General features: G+C 42.3%; 1 protein-coding gene across 4 annotated transcripts in view; it reads left to right on the top strand.

The window, feature by feature from the left end:
• grid2 (glutamate receptor, ionotropic, delta 2) overlaps positions 1-22,550 on the top strand; it is a 651,170-nt gene that overhangs the window by 71,394 nt on the left and 557,226 nt on the right. For all 4 annotated transcript variants that reach the window (XR_013792643.1, XM_079551983.1, XM_079551984.1 and 1 more), the window contains exon 2: positions 3,591-3,746. Coding sequence is in view for 3 of the 4 variants with exons in the window: in XM_079551983.1 (XP_079408109.1) it covers positions 3,591-3,746 (156 nt within the window). In the remaining variant the exon portion in view is untranslated. The remainder of the gene's footprint in view (positions 1-3,590; positions 3,747-22,550) is intronic.

Here is a 22,550-nt window from a genome sequence, read left to right as displayed (position 1 = left end):
AAAACCGTTTTTGGCCTTTTATCTGTTGTTATTTCAGCAGAAGATTCAGATAAAGTTCAAGATTCAAGATTCAGTTTACTTGCAGAACAAAACCACATGGGGACAAATGTGCTCAAAGTGCAATGTCAACACATAAAAGGACACAACATAAAAACAAACAAATGCCATATAAAAAGGTAAAATACTGTACATTTTTTGCTGCGTTTATCGATAGAGCTCTCAACAGTTTGGATCCGGAAGTATTTTTGTATTTTTTGTATTTTATTTATTTAAAAGGGACAATGCATTTACACAAAGTACAGTATACTTAAAATGCAGGATTATAGCTCAAGCTAATTTCCATCCTCTGTCCCCAACCGGACCAGGCCCGGCTACCGCACACACCACTCACTCTGCAAAGCATCAGTCAGTCCTTAACACTTGTTCTGCACATTCACCCCTGCACTCACTCGCTTAGTCCTATCCCTTCTAAAACCCACACACTTTACATCTACACACACCCACATTCCCATACCCACAGACTTTGCTCCCGCACCCACCCACCATTCCCATACCCACACACTTTCGACCCGCACCCCCCCCGCCTTCCCATACCCACATTTTTCACCCACAACCACCCGCCTTCCAAGTAGCTCATTATTGTGAAAAAGGAATATTATGAACCATGTATATTTACCATGTATTTTTTGTATAGCTGTTAGCCGTTAGCCATTAAACATCCCTAATTATGTCTGAGCAATCCAGGTGTTTTCAGCAGCTCATCGACCACATTTAGGTGATATCAAAGCCTAGTTAGGAATCATTATTAAAAATACAGGGATTTCACTTTAGATAGCACACAAATTAGCATATCAAAGAGGCCTCTGAGCTCAATGCTAAATCATATTCAGTTCGATTTCGGCTGTTTATGGGGTCAGATACACTTCCGATGGCCATTAAATATCTTTTTTTTACTTTAATATAGGGCCTGACTTCACCATTCTTTTATATTGGGATAGAATGCTCAATTCAGACAGGTCTGTGAAGCCGTTTGCTAACACAAGCTCGCATTTGTAGGAACAGGCTCAGATAGCTACCAACATTTCTGTGATTTCTATGCTAAAAACAAGTAGCCTGCTGTAGGCTAGTAGTTGTAAACAGCAGCGTTATGAGATTTGAGATGTTAGGAATGAACCAGGTAAGTTAGGAATGAGTTATGACTAATAACTTTTCTAACTATATGAACATGGAAGATATAGGGTTCAGGGTCTTTAAGAGTATCGTTTAAAGACCGTATCGATAAGCAGAACCAATTAGAGTAGTAATATCAAATAAATCCTTAACAATACCCATCCCTATTCCTTCGCAATCAAGTCCCAGCAAAGCTCATAATGGTCAAATCTCATGCCAGGCTACTTCTCCTCAACTCAATCTATTCTTCGAAGAGAGTTCGTTTGAAGTCATGACAAAGGCGTCCGGGCGGTGTCATCCCGAACTTGACTGGTGCCCATTCATTATGCATGCCTAATGGAATAGTTAATGTGTCTGTGTTTTAGCGGCGCCGTCGGCTTCTCATCCATACTGCATGGCGTTAGGAGCCACTCAATCAGGCCACCGCTATTTACAGTCGCCAAGTGCTGATGAATCAGATAGTTGGGCAATACATACTTTATGAGCTGTTTTTGATGAAGATACGGTCCGCGCACTTAAGCTAACTGCCCTGAAACGACAGCAGTTACTTTAAATAAATCGCTGTTTTGAAAGGGATTGCTCCGCAGTGGTTTTTCACTGGGATGAAGTGACGAACGGGAATTTGGACACTTTTTGGGGGGAACCTGACGCAAGAATCATAAGATCCGTCCAATATACAGCCCGGGTGACTGGGTTGTCAGTGATTCGAATCGTGTCTCTGGGCCGTGCCATTGTTGTGTCCTCAGGGAAGACACTTCACCCGTCTTGAAAATGTCTTACTGTGATGTGTGCACAGTTTGACATAATCACTACATGGCTAGTTAGCTAATGACCTTATAGATACATCTTCAGTATGCTTTTAAGCCATTAGTAATAATAGTTGTAACAGAGTTTTGGCTAACTTCCTTTTGGCCAGTGTAGGGCAAAGACTATACTTCCTATTCACATTTTAAAGCAAATTTAAAAAAGAAATCAATAAACGTCATGCTTGGTGTGTTTCATGAAAATAAGTATAGATGGGGGAGCCATTTTTACCACTTTTTAGCGTTAAAGCAGAATTAAGTAACTCATGCCCCTAGAGGCCATCAGCGCCACTGCAGGTGTCGTAGCATGTTGCGTTATTTTTTACTCATTAATTGTCCGTGACAGTAAAAAATATGCTGACAGAAAAGAAAAAGGGTGCTAAAGTGGCAGTTAGCCTTGCCTGTTAGCCTGTTAGCTTCTTCTTTGTCCTTCAACTAGTGTGTATTGGGTCTCCGGCTCGGTGCAGGGAAAGTTGTAAGTGTGGTTTTCTGGCCAGAGACACAGGGAGAGATGAAAGACCCCCCCCCCGGCCATCCAATTAACAGTTGTTTTATGCCCAGAGGGACTATGAAAAGGATTTCTTAAGGTTAACAAGTTACTTAGTTCTGCTTTAAATTAACATTAGCCTTTAGCTTCAAGACAAAAACACATTTTGAGTTAGTAAGTAATTATCCAACAGTCGTTTGTTTCTCTGCAAGCACGCCCTACACATCGATTTCAACCAGGAAGGCGGTATATTTCCCTGTTCCTACCTGTCTGCCACAGCCATTCAGCCTGTCATTTTAATTTCAACCAATTATATCTCAAGCCATTCATATAAATGTCCCTCTCATTCCTTTTGCACAAAGCTGGCCCTCCATCCCCACCGCAGCAGTGCAGCCACCACCTTCCTTAACCTCTCCCTCGTCACCTCTTCACCACCACCACTAGTGTCTGTGAGGACATTTCCATAAAAGAATCCATCAGTCTCTCCCTTCATTGGCATAGGAGTGTTTTCAACCTGCTGCTCATCCACTCAACTATTCATCACACTGTACTCATTTGTCCAAGTCTCTGCTGATTGACTCCTGCTCAGCCATGGTAAAAATGCACGCTTTATATGCGCAGTACACAGCACTTTATATGCAAAGTCAGAGCCATAACATTTTCTTTTTGTTTGACTTTTACCAAGTGGGACGACGTGGAGCATCAGCGTGAAGCAGTTGGGTTGATTGACAGAAATTCAGAAGCCCTTTTTATGCAGGGCACTGGCACACGTCTCTGTAATAGGACTCTTATTTTCTGGTCAGTGGAATACAGTTAGCGGTGCATGAATGCGCTGGCAGTGCACAATTAGTGGCTCATTGGGACAAAATAGCCCCAAATGAACAGCTGAGAGGGAGGAAGTGGAGGGAAAAAAGGACAACACGTGGCTAATTGTGTTGAACAAACGCAAGCGATGACCGGATCTTTACCAGCATTTGAATTCAGATTTGGGAGATGATCTGAGTTGGTTTCCTGTCATTTATCCTCTTTCTCTTTTCTATTGTTGTTTATTCTTTCCACATGTCTTAAACTTCCAACATCTTTTACTTTTGCCTCCCAAAGTGACCGACCTTCCCGTTTGTCATTCCCAGGTGCCATCTTCGACGAATCCGCACGGAAGGACGACGAGGTGTTTCGCCTCGCCGTGGCGGACCTCAACTTGAACAACGAGATTTTGGAGACGGAGAAAGTGACGGTGTCTGTGGAATTTGTGGACGCGAACAACCCCTTCCAGGCCGTACAAGAAGGTAAGGAGAAGCTTCGAAGCCCTTTCAGTTTCTTTAAGGCTCTTGCAAATGTTATGTGCCGCGCTGCTTTGATGGAGCCGCCTTGTGATTTGCATATAGATATTGGCTGTGTGTTTAGAATGCGTACGAGAAAAGCGACAGAGCTCTGGATGTTGATGGTGGATTGTTGAAGTTATTGTTGAGAGGCACACATGTCGCACTGTTGACAATCTTCGATCAACAGACTTCCGGAATAGTTTGCACGTTTGTTGAAGCCGTGACTTTCTTTGTTCGGATTTGCATGTCAAGCCTGCAAAACTTCTTGGCTTCATATGCTTTTAAAGGGCCTATACCTGATATTTTTGGCTACAAACGATGGAGTGTGTGAATTTCACTCGATTTGTTGTGGTTTAATCTCATTCCCAACTTAAGTATTTCTAAGGAAGAGTTTATATGCACGCTGTACTACTTTTAGGGAGTAATACAGTAATTCTAACAACGAGCCTTATCTGCTTTTGCAATGTACCGAACAACGAATAAATACATTTTGTTCCACTATTAGAATAAGGAAATCTCGTACAAGCCCTTTAAACATGGTTGTTTAAGAGGGTAGTTGGATTAATGAAAAATTAGGGACTGCACACGAAACAGAGGCATATAAAATGAATCAGCTGTTCCATCATTTGAAGTTTCAAGTTTGCTTGGTGGCCGGATGATTTTCTTCATTGTCAATAGACCAAGGGCCGGACCCTCCAATTGTAGGCCAAAGTAAAGCATCACTTTCATCACATATGGGCTAAATGGGTGTTCTGCAAATAATTTTTTTAAGGAATTGACAGCATTCTTCACATTTCTAGACGACTTTAACAAGCATGTGATCTCTGATTTGTGTAATTATGTTCGTCAAAATCATCTCAAGGGCCAGAGGTTCTATGATGGGAGGTCAGTTTTGGCCTCCGGGCCTGACGTTGCCTACCTCTGATTTAAAGCCACACTGCACAACACTCCAGGTAATATGTTCCTTTTAATATGTATTATGTCACTAAAACATCCTAAAATGCTGATGGAACAAACCAATGAAACAATACCAAAGCTAATGGTCAGCTACACATGGACAGTATTATTTTTTATGTTAGTTTTCAGAATAAAGCTTTTGGAGGAGGATCTCTCATTTGGATTGTAGCAACATCGCCATGGCGACAGACTAAATAAATGGTTAATGGCCTTTCTACAAAGCACTTTACATCAATGAACCAGTCACCCCTTCACACTCTCATTCATACACCATGTACGCAAAGTGGGTGGTGTCTTGCCCAATGGCCGCTGGCTGCTCTGCTTTAAGACCACAACACTAGAGGCCGCCATTGCTGTAGTACCTGCATCGCCCTTCTGCCCTTTTTAGGAACAAGCTTCGTCAGAGCTGGGGAGGGGGAGTCTGTAAATCTGCCATGTTTTCCCCCTTGAACGTGGTCATTGTTCCAAACGGGGAGCAGTGAGAAGGAGTTGTTTATTAATATATATAGTCTATGGTCTTGCCCAAGGACACAACGACAGTGTGACCCGCTCCTAGTCAAGTTACAAATCAGGTCAAGGAAGAATTGTGGCGCTCACAGTACAGACACATCGTTTTACTGGTGTTTTTCCATTTTATTCCTTTTTATTGGGTGGAATGTTACGCAGAGTGGCATTAACTTGCAGGCTCGTCCTCCACATTTCTCATTGACCAAATATGAAACTATAGTAATAATACTTCACACTATAGACACAAAAACAGTTGGAGTGAAAGTTCTCACTTTTTTGTGTCATGTGATGTGATATATATATAAGGTTTTGCAAAATGTTCCACACGCTTTTAGCCCCACACACATTGCTGCACACATTGTTGGCTGGCGAAAGTACTACATGAGAGACTTACAAAAGCCTTCAGGAAATGTGTGTAGGAGTATTTTTTTTGTCTGGCAGCTGCCTCCCCATAGGAAACATGTTGCAAATTCTTCCACAGTGTTGCAAAGACTATTATGAAGAAATGCTGACCTTTAAGCACAAAACGGCAACTAAATATGCATTACAAAAACTTCTATGAATAACAGCGGAGTTTTCTTTGCCCCAAGGGAATTGATTGGATTTAAATTTGGACGTAAAGTGCCTTGCCAGCTTAATGTTTGGAGATAGTTGAGTTTTTATGAATTTATTGTGGAGGGAAATATTTAGTGGATGGTTATTTCAGTAATGTGCCCGAAGTATATTTGAAGTGTTCCTTGACATTATTGTTCCAAATGTGTGTGTGTTGGGATAATGCTAGTTGTCACTGTGTTGCTAGTTGCTGTAGTGGTAGGCTCTATGGGAAGTGGATTTATGAGATGTAAATGAGCCCTATTGTCACTCCGAGCCCAAAAGTTTAGAGGCTGTTTTCTCAGCTAAGAGAAAATCTGAGAGCTTAGCTTCAACTGTTAACAGATTCTCAAAGCTTGAAGACTACACTTTCGTAATCTATGTCTCACACAAAATGCCCCAAAACCGAGTTGTGTCCTCCATTTCCGTGATGGGTCATATTTCATTAAAAAACGGTTGCACTTAAAACTAACACTAACTAACACGCTGTTTCGCCACCTTCGAAACAGCGTGCTGACTTTGTCCTGTAGAAGCAGAGACGAGCTCCGCACCTTCCTCACACTCACACCAACAGCGTCCGGAAACCCATTCATTCCTTATGCAGGCTGGTGACCAGAAAGCAACTGCCGGTAATACACAGGAGAGCGGCGTGATACTAGAAAAAGGAAAGGTTTTACTAAAGTTGGTGAACACATAAACCATCTGACCTTTTATTGCATCAGAAGTTGTAGTTTAGCAAATAGATACAGTATAATGGTAAAATGGTCTCAACTAATATATCGCTTTCCTACCTTCATTAGGCCCAAAGCCCTTTACAGCAACCAATGAGGAACCAGTCACCCATTCACTCTCATTCATACACCAGGGTACGCAAACAAGGAGCAAGGTGGGTGAAGTGTCTTGCCCAAGGACACAGTGACAGTGTGTTCCTTCAGGATGCTGGGATTCGAGGTAAAGAACAGAATACTATTGACACCTACTGATAAAAGCAATTATTGAGAATAGCTTAATGGCTTTACCAACGCAGAAAGCGCAAATCAATTAAATATATGTCTGTCAGCAACTTGCCGTCCAAAGCAAAATCTTTAAAAAGAAAAAGTATTTATTACAGCGAGTCTAAGCTAATCCCTAAAGGAATAGGTACAGGAAATTAACTAGCATTTTTGTGCATCTAGACATTTACGCACTGACTTTTTCATCTGTTATTGTCCATCCGTGTACGTCACCAACTAAAACTCCTTTCATTCATGCCATTTCTATTGTGTGAGTCTGTGACATTTCTACATTATAACTGCACAGGAAGGACCTGGTTCCGCCGTGTGGTGTATGTCGACGTATGCCTGCTCACGTCCCCATTGATTACACCAATGAGGATCAGCTAACTGAATCAAATCGCTCTGGGAGGCTGGGGGGTGAGGAAATGAAGGAGACCCATGGAGGAGAGAGTTCGATAGTTGTCTGGGCGTATTTTTCAATTCAGTTTAGGCCCGACACATGGAGAATACGGTGCGTTCCGCAGGGCTTTAGATTAGACTTTTATTAATTGCAGTGTGATGTTCTCGGATAACAAATTGCCTGCAGACATTATTTAGGTACGTTTATTTGATTATTTATTAGGTTTACCGCATTTACAATTAATTCGCTTTTTTACTATTCATTAGTTCTGTTAATATGTTTTAAGAATATAAGCTCTCTACAAAACTTCCATGTTGAAAGTCATTTCGACCGGCATTTTTTTCCACACACATGAACTGCAGAGAACTAAATACCTATGGGATCTTATGCATAAGACTGGTTAACCATGTTGTTTAGGCCTATACATGTTTCTCGCACTGCCATGAAGAGTGCAGTGGGCGGGACAAAGGAGAAATAAAGCAGCCTGTGCACAAGAGGCTGTATCAGCACTGCAGGAAGCGAAGCAGCATCTGTTGTTGACACTGAGGCCAAATTTGATCAAAGGAGAGAGTTTAATAGGGGCGTAAAGGAGCCTGTATTTGTTTTTTGTTTTTTAAAGGCGAGACACTGCAGGTTAATAAGTAGGAAAAAAACTTTATTTTGTGATGTCAAGTTGATACTTTTGCTGTACATTACTGATACAAATATGCTCAATCAGGATAGGCATTAGATATTGACAGCTGGGAATTAGATAGAGGAAAAAAAATCCTTCAAAAATATTTTGAATACAAATCTGGAAAGAAACTACGACTGCCTTTCGTCTGCCAAAATATGTCAATATTTGTAAATGATTAAGCGTGGGATAGCCGCCGCCGGCTCCAGCTTGCTAGTGGACAACGACAGAAAATAATGTAACTTTCGTCTAACTTCCACACTAAGATGTTGAGGAATAAAACTAAAAATCTCAACATTGACCACTGTGTAAAAAAAAAAAAACGGTGCCAAGTCTCGCTTTAAATAATAGTTTTATCCAAGGCAAAACAATTTTCACAAACAGGGCGTTGCTTCCCTTGCACTGGAACAGATCAGTAACAGATTGCCTACAATTTACCAAAACACCCGGCGAGAATATGACATCGAATTTAATGCATTTTTAATGAAACTATATTAAGCCATGTATCAAATATAGTACCCAAACAAACAGTAAACCAGATCTGAAATGTTTTGTACCTGAGATGATTAGAGAGATTCAAGATTTGTGTATTTGTCAAACCATGTGAATGGTTTGAAATTATATTTCTCTCATTCTTGAGGGAGTTCAGCTTCCCGATGGCCCTGTGTATGAAACTTTTCTTCAGTCTGACCTGTAGATTCCGCAGTCTCCTCCCTGAAGGCATTACCTTGAAGAGACTGTGTGATGGGTGCGAAGGGTCCCTGGTGATTCTGACGGCTTTGCAGGTGAGACGGGTGGAGTGCATGTCCTTAATAGAGGGGAGAGAGGCTCCACAGATCTTCTGCACTGCTCTCACGGTGCACTGGAGGCTCCTTCGGCAGGAGGCAGTGCAGGTGCCGTGCCACACAGTGATGGAGAGGCCTTTTACATTTATGGTCTAGTAATTTGTAGGGTCACGAGTACCACTCAGCTCAAGACAATGGCTATTTTAATGAGCGAAGTTGGCTGAATGTAAACAAGAAGTGGGTGGGGCTATATTGACTCTCAGACTCTCAGAAGCCCACTCTTGGAATTTAGGCTTCCACCTTTTGTGTCACCCAGTCTCAGCCCTTGACCCAGTCCAGTTGAAAACATTTGAAAACCTCTTTTTTATGTAGAGAACATTTCTGGATGATTGAGAGCCTGTACACAAATGCATTTATCGAGTACAAATGGGTCGTGACGTGACTGGTTGAAATGCACAGATGGCACACTTGTAGGCCTATTGGTTAGAAATCCTGTTTTTCCTAAAAGCTCCTTTACGCTTTCACTCGCCATTTTGCCACTTCATAAATACCTACTAATTTACAACAAGAGGGCAAAATGTGGCGTACATCAGAACCTCATGCAGCTTCCGATTGACGCGAGGCGGCAATTAACTCTGCCTTGTTAAGCCTCGCAACTTGCATCGTCAAACTTAATCAACGTGACTTTTGCTCCCCTCCCTCCCAAATATACGTTTTCATTTTGAACTTTGCTTATCTGCGTCGATGAGCTTATCTACATCTAGAATGGAACCTTCAAAAGCGTGCTTGAACGCTTCTGTCAAGTGCAGGTAATAAAATCACCACGGACAATTTTGTGGACGCTATTGATCCGGAGGGGAAACGAAAGAGATTTGAAGGAACGGACTTCCGAGGTTGCGTTCAAAGTGCATGAGATGAATTAACTGGTACTGACGGGGGCCTGTGCCTTTCTGTCCACTTTCGCAAATCTATTCATTTATTTATAACACGTGCCAGGCAAACGCTATGGATTTTGCCTGTGAATGTTTGTTTTGAGTTTGCAAGCTCTGATACTTTTGCGACGCTGAAAAATACATCATTGACTTACTTCATACGCAGAAAATAATTGTAAAAAACAGGGCATAGAAAGACGGCAACAATATGAGACCGCAACAAGAAAGTGTAAGACTGGACGTATATTGATTGATGCCTGTGCACTGTGTCAGGTTGCACCACATCCGTCAAAAACACTGCTCAGAGGAAGTGACTTTTTATGAGCATGAAGGTCCAGCGGAGTCATTTATCTGTATGTATTAAGTCCCGGCTCCAGAGGGAAATCTCTGCATACACTGCCTGACCAAAAAACAAGTTGTCACCTGGACTGAACTGACTTTTCTGGTCTGGTCAGGTTCAGCAACACTATGACCGAAGAATGAACGTCCTGAATGACCGGGTTATTCCATATGTAGATTTCTTCTTCCTTGCTGACACGGGCATATACCAAGATGACAATGCCAGGATTCATCGGGCTCACGTTGTGAAAGCGTGCTTCAGGGAGTATGATGGTAAATGGGCTCAACTTATAGAGCCTTTTTTCTACCTTCATCAGGCCCAAAGCTAGTCATTGCGTTTCGTACAAGGGTCTGGACCTTCACAATTGAGCCCCGCTTTCAGGTGGGAGGGGTGAACTCCTTTGAAACGATTGGATCTGATTTTCGCCAACATTTGATCGTGACGTATGTAATGTGCCCGAGTGAGTGAAGCAGCTATCATAACTCTTGGGGGCATTCCTTGTGCATTCCAAGGCTTTAAGTTTAATTTCTGGATATTTCGGAGGTGAGCCAGAACGGATTGAAGAGTTTCCATGACTTTCGTATCCGCCACCGTTGCCAAACTACAACCAGCAAATGCTTGACGTCACCTACATGCCCCGCCTCCCCCACTCGCTGAATGGTAGGTTGAAATTCAACCAATGTAACGCGGCCACTGAGACCCAGACGTACATGTAGGGAAATTATAATTGACCAGAGTTTACGGATGGCTAAGGCCAAGCTACAGCCCAAAGCGCTTTACAGCAAGTCACCAATCACCCATTCACTCTCTTTCATACACCAATGTACACTGACACTTGAGGCAATGTGGATGGGAGCTGGGATTCGAACCCCCGACCTTCCGATCATAAGACGACCCGCTCTACCATCTGCACCACTGTTGCCCCATGAGACTCATCATTTTCACACAAAGTCCAGATCTTAACTCCATTGAGAATCTTTGGAATGTGCTGGAGAAGGCTTTGCACAGGGGTCAACATTGCAGAAGCTTATTGAAACGACTGTGTGCTGTATTGAAGGCAGTGTGTTTTTTAGTGGTTGGAGAAACCGGAACATCCAGAGAAAACCTTCACAGACACGGGGAGAACATACAAACTCCACACAGAAAGGCAATCTACCTCGATGTTTGAGGATTCCTGATTGGTTTTGCTCAAGTGCGGTGGGGTCGTGTGTTTTCTGGACAGTCAATTGAAACCAGGTTGTGTTTCTCGGTTATTTCCAATTCCAGAAGCTTCACCAGATAATTTCTCATCATCTCAGAGCTCAGCTTGACTCCAGTAGCCATGCTGGAAACCCATCTTGTCAAACTCTCTTCACTCTCCAACATTGCCATCAAAGGAGAACAGACCTCGGATCCAAGTGCTCTCTGTGCAACCGAATATGCAAGTATCAGCAGTGATGGCTAATACGTTAAGACTTCTGAATCCTATTTGTCTTCTGGACTGAATCCTTCCCCCAAATGTAAGAGCGCGCCGACGACAGCGGTTCATGGGCAGAAATGCTTTTCTTTTCAATTAAAATTCCACAGATCTAGTGTCCTCCGGTGACATTGAGAGCTGTGCATGAAAGTTATTACCAACATCAGCGCTTGTGCAACTTTCAATAAAGCCTCTCCTCTAAAAAGAATAATACAAATCTTACACCATGGCCTAACTATATAGTTTATTTAAAATATTTCAAGACACTGGTGGTTGGTGGTGAAGATTAGAATAGTTGACTCGTGACTATATATTTATGTGCTCTCTCTCTTTTCTTAAAAGGGGTTAGAAAATCCAATATTGATCTTAAACAGTTGAAACAAAGGATCCAGTAGTTTCACTTCCTGATTTCGAAACAATCTCACCATACGTCCCGCCCACACCGCTTCCTCCTACTCCCCTTTGCTGCACGGCTGTTTCACCAAAAGAAAACAAAAAACTTGACTGTGTGGCTGTTGTGAAGCTATGGTATTTTTATTGTGATGGAATTTTAAGCTTAGCAAGAGGACCTCAAGAGGAGCTTTTTGGCGAGATTTCGCCGCGCAGCTAAGAATAGCCTCTGATTCAAAGACTATTCAAAGATGTGCCACTGTCTCAAAACATAACTCCAGGTTTGTCTCAACATCGTAATATGGTAAAAAGCTGGGGAAAAAAGATTGATTTTTTATGTACTTACCTAAACTTTTGCGATTGCTGGCTCGGTGTGTGGTGGGCAAACAGCAGAAGCATTGGGTGAATTTGAGAACATTTTTCATCAGGTGCTATTGGGTGCTTTTAGCCAAAATGAACGTGATTGTGATGTAATATGTTATTTTATACATTTAGAGCAGATTTGTCCAAATGTTTAACCCAAGGGCCATATTGTGTTTGAACCTTTGGTAAGGAGGGCCTGACCAAGAGCTGTTTTGCATTTTTCGCCAATAGATACAGACAGCATCTCGTCATCGAAGGGGGCGTGGCTTCGCCGAGGGGGAAAATAGAATCTTTAGAGAAACACAATTTTTCACTCTTTTTTGCCATTTTCTGGTGGAATATCAACTTATTTATCACACATAAATAAAGTCAAGTGAAAATCGGGCCCATTTGGATATTTTCTCACAGCAGATTGTTCAGTAGAAGTGAAAAAACGTCAGTTGTAGCAAGCGCTAGCAAACTGTTAGCATTAGCCCGATGCTAACATGTAGCATCAAGTTAGCATTCTCCGTTATTCATGTATTTATGGGCTGTTGAACCACTTTGCTCCTCCCCATGTCTTTGTATCATTATTTAGTAGAAACTATGTTCATATTTCAGCCTTTGTTACAGTAGTTTTTGAATAATTAGAGAAAATATACATTTTTTCAAAATTGTTTTCCCCCTTAACTGTTTTCAAAAATGACCATATATGGGCGATTCCAGAGATGCCGTCTGTATCTATGCATCAAAGTTTTGACGCGGCTGACGGTACTGCTGCTGCAAAAACGGAATTTAAATGATCATGCTTGCCTTGCATACTTTTAAACTATTTGAATTCTACAACTTCTACACATATGCAGTACGTCTCCAGGCACCCGTATAGGCATATTTTTCAGGTCATAAAGCACAGTCTTGGCCCTTACCTTCTGTCTCCAAGCTACAGAATACTGAAGAGCCAGCGCCACAGAGACCAGGGTCAATATCATTTAGTTATGCTTCACTCCTCTTTCTTTCCCCCGCTCTCATTTTTCTCTCCGGTCGCCTTCGTAAATGCATGCAGCGGTCTCGTTAGCCTCCACAGCGACCGTCGACATCTTATTTCTTTGGCTACGCTGCCATCCCTCAGAGCCTGGAAGCCCCTCCCCCTCAGCGCCAGACGTCTTTAATTTCTTCATTTATCTAAAGGCGTCTACATTGATTGATGCCGTTTTCTCGGTTGGAATGTGGCCGTTTGCTCTGGCAACACGCTTCTCTCATGTGGCGATGCTCTTTGTGATAGTCGATACGTAGTGGTTGTCTCGCAAGATCGTCTTCAGAGATGAGATCTTTCACTGTGTGTGCATCGACATTGGTTTAAATTGGTGTACCTAAAAATCCATAACAGAGAGAGAGGGTGGGCTTTGGCATCGAACAGAAATGATGAGATAACAATCAACATCAATATTTCAATACAGGAGCCTTCAATACTTTTTCATTCATGGTTATTGAATGGATTTGCTCATTTTTAAGGTGAGAGACATGGTAGGTGAAAACATCGACTTTCTCACACAATGGTCAATATTAAGGATTTTTCTCCCTTAAATCTAGAACACTATTGCAGCTGGTCATTTATACCAATTCAAAATCAGACATATTTTGTTTTTCTGTCCTGCGGCTGTTTGTGCCAAAGACACTGAGCTTCACCAGAGAAGTCTCACATATCCCAGGAATGGATGGACCAAAAAACAAGTTTCCATCTTCATTATTTTATTTTTTAGGAATTTTTTTGTTCTTGTTTGTTTGGAGCATCTTTATCTGGTCCTCTCATGATGCTTTTCTTTCATTTTATTAGACATGACACAGTTTAATATAAAAGAACACGACTCAAATGTGTCATGTATTGTCATGTTTTGATAAGTACTTTTTATCGGGTGTATTATCTATAAAAATCACCCAGCGTTAGTGATGGTGTTATGAATTTGAGCGATAGTGTTAGTCATGCAAGTTAGTCATTTTTATACTCATTTCTGCCACTTCAGGTCTTATGCGTAACTGCAGGTTCTATATTAAGCTCGTGCATGACGGCACTTCGGACCCGAATCAATAACTTTTTGGGTGGGATTTTAGAAGCAGTTGTGGTGAATATTTCTGGCTCATTCTACACATTAGGACATGGCTGGAACATGTAGGGGGAGGAAAATACATCATTTTAACATTTTTAAACTCCCTTTAGTCCCTTTAACATAGTTTTAATGTTTTACAACAAAAATCACCCTTTGCATGCTTATTTTTATGACCTTTTATCTGCTAGCGAGCCGCGTTTTTTTTTTCACTGAACAACATATCCAAAATCTCTCTCTGTAACTAATATTCCAACCAAATAAAAAAAGCATATATTTAGACCTGCCTCTGAGACTATTGCAGTGTCTCGCCTTCCCTAACTCCGCTCCTCCTCTGCCTGTCTCCTCTCCATCCTTCCATCCCGAATGTCCATCATGATTCTCATGGCCTTCAGCCGCACACCGCCTTGGGGCTTAGGGAAATTCATCCTCTGAAATTGAGCTGTGCCTCAATGCCGCTGGGTTAACCTGCAGGGGGATAGATGTAGCAACCTTTTGTTAGCGGATCAACGTTAGGAAATCCCCCTATTATGCGCCCTCACACCCTTTCGCCTTTTTTTTTGTTAAGTTGTTGTGCCACTTAACAGTTGAGGGTGACGCCCTCGATTAGAAGAGCCACTCGATAGAAATGTGCTCATTTTCCCTCCCTTTGGTCTTGGTACTTCAGCCTTGTCTTTGTGCAAGACACTTCACTCACAGCGTGCAAATGCGTCAATGAGTATTTTGTGTGTGTTTCGTTTATTTTTCAAAGCACGGAACATCTCTGGTGGGTAGTTTTGTAATCGACAGAACATGAAGTGCACTCTTCAGTTTCTGCGTCTGCATTGTTGCACAATCTCAGCTAAAATAGTGTCTTGTTTTTATCATGTGTACTTCCCCCTGCTGCCAGCGGAGGGCGCTCCAGGCCAGATACAAAGTCTCTAAAAGAGCAGTTTTGAAAGAGCGGGTAAAAATCTCAAAATCTCAACACATCACTATCCTTAGCTTTTTGTTCATTAGAAAATGCAAAATATTGTAGTTTGACTTCCTGTTTCTCAAGTGATCTACTCATAAGCTCCTCCCACCCCCTCATCTTGTTCTATACAAGCTCCACAGTAAAAAGCTTTCTAATTTTACACTTGTTTTTGGAGTAATAAATATCTCAAGTAATGAAATCAAATACTCTGACCACCGCAGCCATCTTGGTTGCACCGTGTCATGTCAAATTGAAACTTTTTTTGCACACATTTTTTTTTCCCCATCTCCCTTCAACTCCAGCACTGTCCTCCTCGTTCATTCCTGAGCGGCGATTGCCAAACCAGTTCCAGCCTGCCTGAATAACTGTTGTGTGGAGCCCAGTCGGCGGTCGGAGATTTGTTAATGACTTTGTAAAAGGAGTGTCATTGAGACGGAGATTCGAAACTGCGTCTCTATTGAGAGCGTTCCTTCCTGCCCCTGCTGCGCCTGGACCAGCCTCGGCCTCGGCCTCTTCTCTTTCTCCTCTCGGGCTTGGCTTCCTGACAGCCAGCGCGCTCCCTCTTCCCTCCGAGTCATTTCATAAGGCTGCAGAGGAGACACGTGGCCACTTCCACTCTGAGGCGGTGTAATTGAGCGTGGGTTTTATGGGTATGTAAGCAACATACAAGGTCCCTAAATGAGCGTTCTCTACAGCTCGAGTGTAGTTTCTATGAACACGCTTTCATTTAAAGCTGCATTCCGCAACTTTTTTTTATGTGGGGGGGGGGGGGGTTGATATTTGACCTTGTAGTGACCCAGTGGCTGTATAAGTGGTCTGCATGGCACCTTTACTTTCCATCACAGTGGTCTCTAGGACGCTTGTGTATCATTTGCTTGGGAGGTTTTCACTGCTGACAGAGCCTCTCACTAGAAAGCCCACACAACAATATATCCTGGAGGTCCTGGAGCTTTGTAGAGACCACTGTGATTGAAAGTAAAGGCATTCATACAGCTGCTGGGTCACTACAAGGTCAAATATACACAACTATCAACTTTTGTTACACATAAAAAGTTGCATAATGCACCTTTAAATTCTAAAACATGAAATATCAACATAGAAGTTCACGTCCACCTCATAGCTGCTTTATTCCTATTTTTAATCAAGCTCCCATATGCTGCAGGTATTGAAACAAGATAGACCATCGTAAAACTCGTAAAACTCAAGGCAATAGCTGCACTGAAGAGAATTTGAGTACTGAAATGATTGGGTGCAGGACATTCTGACAACTCCAGGTACGATTTACATGAGGAAAAAAACGTTATAATACGGCCAAAAGCTATGAAAGTCGATTTAGCGCCATATACATGGGCACTTTAGGTTTCATCACCACCTCTTGTAAATCCAGAGACATAAAGCAGTACTTTAGAGGCCTTACGGGGCGTTTTTGAGCAGCGGACAAAGGACTCAATAAAGGAATAAACAGGCCTGATATACAGCGGCAGTGCAACAGAGCAACAATGCGCGGAGAGTGGGAGCCCGGCGCTGGCCCACTCTAACTCTGTGTTTTATTAGTGCCGTAAAGCACGCAGGCAAAACGCGGCCAAAAAAAACTCCCCTTGATTTCATTTGATGCTTTTTGCGTAGAAAGTGCTCCCCGGAGGCCTCGCCACTTTGATTCCGAGCAATTTACTTCAAGGCAATATTGGGTAAGAGCTGCCGGTTTTGCCAAACAAACGCACCTCAAGTACATGTTTTACATTATTGATGGGATTTCGCGGTATCCGTGCCAAAGTGGAAGTGTCTGGACATGGGAGCTTGTAACAGACGTTCCTGGTGGGCCATGTTTCCTATGTTTTCGGAAGGTTTGCTTGTTTCCAGATTCTAGTTACTGGCTCATGGCGTCATAGAACCAGAGTAATTCACTTCACTTTTTTTTTCTTCTGTTAGCTAAAGACTTTAGTCCAGGGGGGGTTCAAACTATGGCCCGGAAAGGGGTCCGCTGAGGATTTTTGTTGACCAGCTGAACAGGCTTTTTGCACTTTGGAAGTGGGTGACAGCCAGAGAGATCGACCACGTTGAGCTTTGTCAGGAAGGACTAAAGTTGCAGAAGATTGCAATTTAGTTTCAGTCTGACCAGCTCCGACAGCTCCTGTATGTCGCCAACTTGCTTTTAACATGCAAAAGAAAGAGCCCCTTTCACTGTCTTTTGTAGCACTGATCTAGTTGTCTTATTGGAAAACCGATTTGGTGCGTTGATCTTCAGTGTGGTGATCTTGAAATTATTATCCACACCTTTGCATCTTCTGGTTTAGAGCACTGTAGCAGTTTGTCTTCTTATCTAAACAGAATGGAGCTGTCTCGTCTGGAGCAGGTGCAAAACTCAGGCTCATGTGACTCCCATTCTTCTCAAAAATCCTGGTGCTGACTTTCAGAGCCTTGCAGGGTCAGGCTCCCTCTTAGAGCCAGCCTCCCCGGAGGCTGAGGTCTTTGGATCTGAACCTTCTCTCGTACTTATTTCAGGACCAGAGGAGATCGCTCCTTCCAGACTGTCACGCCGGCACTCTTAAACAATGTTCTGCTGAGAAACAATGTTCCTCACGTTTGCATGATTCGCTTGATGTTTAATTCTAGTATATTAAAGCAGTACTAAGCAACTTATGCCCCTAGAAGCCATAAGCACCACTGCAGGTGTCATAGAATGTTGCGTTTTTTTTTACTCATTAATTGTCCGTGAGAGAAAATACTACTTTTTTCTTTTTGCTCAAACTGGCTGTATATACAGTTTAAGTGGCGCTAGCCTGCAATTTGCTTTGCCCGTCAGCCTGTTAGCTTCTTCTTCGTGATTCTATTAGTGTGTATTGGGGCCTCCAACCCGGTGGCAGCGAAGTTGCAATTGTGTTTTTTTCTGGCCAGAGACACCAGGGGAAGATGAAAGACCCCCCCAATCGGATTTATTAAGGTAAACAAGTTACTTAGTACTGCTTTAAGGGTTGTTTTTATGCCCATCATATTTAGTGACTGTAACTGTGCTCTGTTAGTATTTCTTTTGCCATTTTGTCTCCTTCTGTGTATCTGAACCATTCCCGAAAGCCAGAATACCTCTCAATGTCCTCTTTAAACCCGCACCTTTTCACCCATTCTCCTCAGTCAGGCTGCACATTTACCTTTCCGTCTCCCCCTCCTCGCTGTGCGTCAGTGTCCCCTCTCTCCCCCGTCTGTCTCTTTATGGGCGCCTGACTGGGGGCCACTGCTGCTCCATTGAAGCCTTTCATTAAAGTGCTCCTCGTAGCTCACTTCCGTGCACATTCACCTGCCTGACCCTGAAACTTTGCTTGTGCCTTTTTTTTCGTGCTTGTGTGCACCTTTGTGTGTGTGCGTATACCTCCAGGGAGCTGCCAGTGATGCTTTCAATAATGGGGGAAAAAATAGGACGATTTCTCGGTGCTCCCTCTGCGCTCTGCTTTCTATGACCGCGGCCTCTTTAGCTACTAGTTTCAACCTGGCGATTTAAGCACATAAGCCATAAAGATGCATCTCTTAACAGAACTATAGTGGGATTTCTTTTTTCACTATTGTGTGAAAAGAACTTAAAATGCATTAACTTCGCCCTCCATATCTAGGTTAAAGCCACCACGGTGGACCTTTCAGTTATATTTCAGGTCGCTACATGTAGTGCGGGGTAAAATTACTTAATTTCCTCAATTTCAATCATTGGCAGCGTAGCCAATTTAGCAGCTTGTCAGATTGCACCATAGTGAATAACCTAGCAAGTTTCTGGAAACCCTCAAAGATGTAATAAAAATCCTTGTGAACACGCTGTGGAGTTGTGTTCCATTAAAATCCGACTAACCATGACTTCTGAGGAGTGTGGATTAGCTTTGAATGCTGATCCTGCAGAAGTTGGTTGCTTGTAGAGTGAGCAACAGCAGCCTTATATATTACGAACCCCCCCCCAAGGAACGATCCCACAGGACACACACACAAAAATACTTAGAACTAACAAGACGTTGAATGGACGTGGATCACGTTTCTTTTTTACATTTTTACTCAATTGGATTTCACAGTGGACGAGAGAAACAAAAGTGTCCACCTGGATTTCACTAACTGTTCTGATGCTGCTGTTGGTCCGGTCTAGGTTCAGCAGCACTAGGAGCCTAAAGAATGAGATCAGCTGATGACCTGGATATCCCGAATGACCAGTTCTTTTTCCCTAATGGCATGGGCATATTCCAAGATGACAATGCCACCGGATTCATTGTGAAAGACTGATCGGGGAGCAGGAAAAACAATGAGGATATTGGGGTTGTCCTGGAGATGGCTTCGGTCAGAAGAGAGACGGGCATGTTTTGTGGAAATATTATAGAGTAAAATGTTCCGCAGTGTGGCTTTAATCTCTTTCTGACGGACAGCCTGTCAAAGTCATCATTTCCCGATAGTGACTTTATAATTGTGCGATGTAAACGCCCAAGAACTGCAGGGAACTTTGGGAAAGCTGCATTTTACTATAAAGCAATCGTGTCTCGGAAGAAGCCATTAATCAGGATGGCGGTGAATAAAGAAATGTTAACTGTCATGTTCTCCTCACTCTGCCGGCTGTGTCAGTGCGTCCTGTCCATCAAAGCGGGCGAGATTCGAGAAAATCAAGATGTAGCCACTTGACGGCTCAGCAAAAACAAAACTTGGTCAACCATTTCCTACAGTGCAGTAAGTTACAAGCACAGCAGTGTTTCCCAGTGACAAAGGAGGCTGCGCCACAGTCTAAAAATAAGCTACAGTGTGGGTTAAACGGAGATAATAGGTGACATTTAATTGGTTAAAGAAGAAAAAAGGAGTTTAAAATAAGATCACTAATGCCCTAGAAAAAGTATAAAATCACTACTTTAATCTGTTAAAATGTTCTCGGGTTGTCAACCAGGGTTATTGTGGGTCCCGACACCGGCTGAGAATCACTGTTTTAGTTCATGTTCGTCGTCTCAACCACAGGCTTAGCAAACTGTAAACATAATAAAACTCCATGGAGAAAGGATACTTTGTTGTTTGAAAAATTATATTGAACTAACCAAACAATGGCTGAGAGGCCTTTCAGGCACAGAAGCACTTCAAACAGAAGAGCTTGTGGTCGATGCGAATACAGCCCCTCCACACAGAGACTCGACCCCTCCAATTTCAGCTTTTTAACATCATTGTGAAAATTACCAATGATTTGTCCGGGAAGATAATGCCGCTGTGCTGCAAAAGATGCGAGTGCTACGATTTGGCGCATTATCATCATTAACCCTTTGTTCTGTAGCACCTGTAAAATGGTCCCATATTTCGCCGTGATTCACAGTGTGGAGTGTTGAAGGCGCACAATGAATCATCATTCATCACTAGGGCATTCAAGGTCAGTTCCTCCTGCTGAGCCCTCAAGTTCAAGTTGGAAGAAAAGATTAGGTTTCAAATCCAGGATGACTGTACTGCAGAGGGATCTCAATTTATAGGGTACTTGCAGTAACAAAAAGGTAACTGGTATGCCAGCATTTTAAAAAGATTGAGTTGTGTATACATCGCAGTGGCAGCAGGTGATGTGAACACCAGATGATTTGTGTTTTGTACCAACGGAACCAGAACAAAGGCAGGAGGTGTTCTATTTTCAGGTTTACTCTTTGATTTCAAGTTTTAGGCTCAGATCTATGGTTCCATGAGCCTCAGGGCCTGTTTTTGGGTTTAAATCTGTATAAACTGTCAGACAATGATCAGCAATCGGAAATAACAGTGCGACTTACATTTTGATGAATCCTCCCCCGTCGGACCTGCAGCAGCGCAGCTCCCCTGTGATTTCACTCCCCTGTGATTCCTCTCACAGCTTCTGTTGTGCTGTCCTCAAGATCCTGAATGTTCTCCCCATCAAATGTCCAAGTCCTGGGATAAAACTGTTTATCCAAGCCAGCGAGGGTTGTCCCAAAGTTTTAAGTTTTAAAAACAAGCAGTAGCTTAAAGGGACTATACGGAGTGTAAAAATGTTAAAACAATGTATTTTCCTCCCCTACATGTTCCAGCCATGTCCTAATGTGTAGAATGAGCTCAGTGCTCATTGCAACAGTGGCACAGTTCATCAATATCCTTGCCTTTTCATACACAATGGATAGATTGACAGGAGGGAGCGGCGCCCTATCGCCCATAATGGACCACTGGTTAGGTGGAGAAGGTGCCTCCAGAAGTTTTTCAAATTTGCTTTAGAATATCAAAATATTCCCTCATTCCTTTGATGGATTTTGCTTACTGCCACCTGTAAAGCCTGTTTTGAACTTGTAATGCTATTTCAAAACAGAAAGCATGCATTTTTTAGGTTGATGAGAGGGGCTGTACTTCTAGGAACTTTCAATTGTTTATCTGTAAAAAGCAGAACAAAAAATGGTATATTAGATCTGACAAAAACACCCATGTCCCCAAGTTCAAGCTCTTCCCAAAATGTAAGCGATTCAAATCTATTTGTCACGCAGAAATGCTACTGTTTTGTTTTTCTCCTGGTCAGAATTATTATTTCATGTTTTGTAGTTTAGTCTGAGCCAGTAGCATGCCTGAAGCAGCCACAAAGAGAGGCCCTGTAGGTAACATACATTACCGACCTGTATTTTCAGCCTCAGCCTAACTTTGAGCCAGGATGTCCTCGGGCAGTTGTTCCACTCTGTGCCGAGGACAAATAGCTCTTTGCTCCACTTGTTCCTGTTACTGCTCGGGTCATTTTCAAAACAAGGCTCGCATTTAGTCACGTAGTGTTTTGGCGATGTGAAGTAACTCTGCGATGTGGTCCTTGTGTCTTGGCTTATAAAGGTCTGATATCATGCATTATTTAGGCTTTTGCAGCTACTTTTGACACCTCAGCCTTGGCATTATTTGGAACTAAAAGGCTATGATGGTTTTATTTTCTCGTGGAGTTAAGTTTTGTCCTTCAATAGATTGTATGGAAAAATTTAAACTGCATGTTATTGTAAGGAAGGTCAGGAAAGTGAAGAATGAGTTTAGACCATCACTGCCAATTAAACTCTAAAGCCCAGACCATGCAATAATTGCCATAAATAAATACAAAATAATAATAAATCTGCAGTTACACGTATGACCTGAGTATAAAATGGCCAACTTGCATCCAGTCTCTTAAAAGATATTAAAGATAAAACATCTCCATAAAACAAATTTAAACTAAAGTCTCCAAGTCATATTAAACCTTTCAATCTAAAAATGTCTCACGTTCTCAATTTTCATTTATTAGTCATTAATTTGCCCCCTTATTATAGTCATATCATTATAAAGCAGGTTGTATCTTTAAATCTTTAAAAACACTTGACAAGTTAGAAAAACTTAAATTTATATTCTAAATATAC

The sequence above is a fragment of the Gobius niger genome (genome assembly GCF_951799975.1).
Source record: "Gobius niger genome assembly, chromosome: 1".
Taxonomy (NCBI): Eukaryota; Metazoa; Chordata; class Actinopteri; order Gobiiformes; family Gobiidae; genus Gobius; species Gobius niger.
Note: the sequence above shows the minus strand (reverse complement) of the source record. Positions and strands in the feature narration are given on the sequence as shown.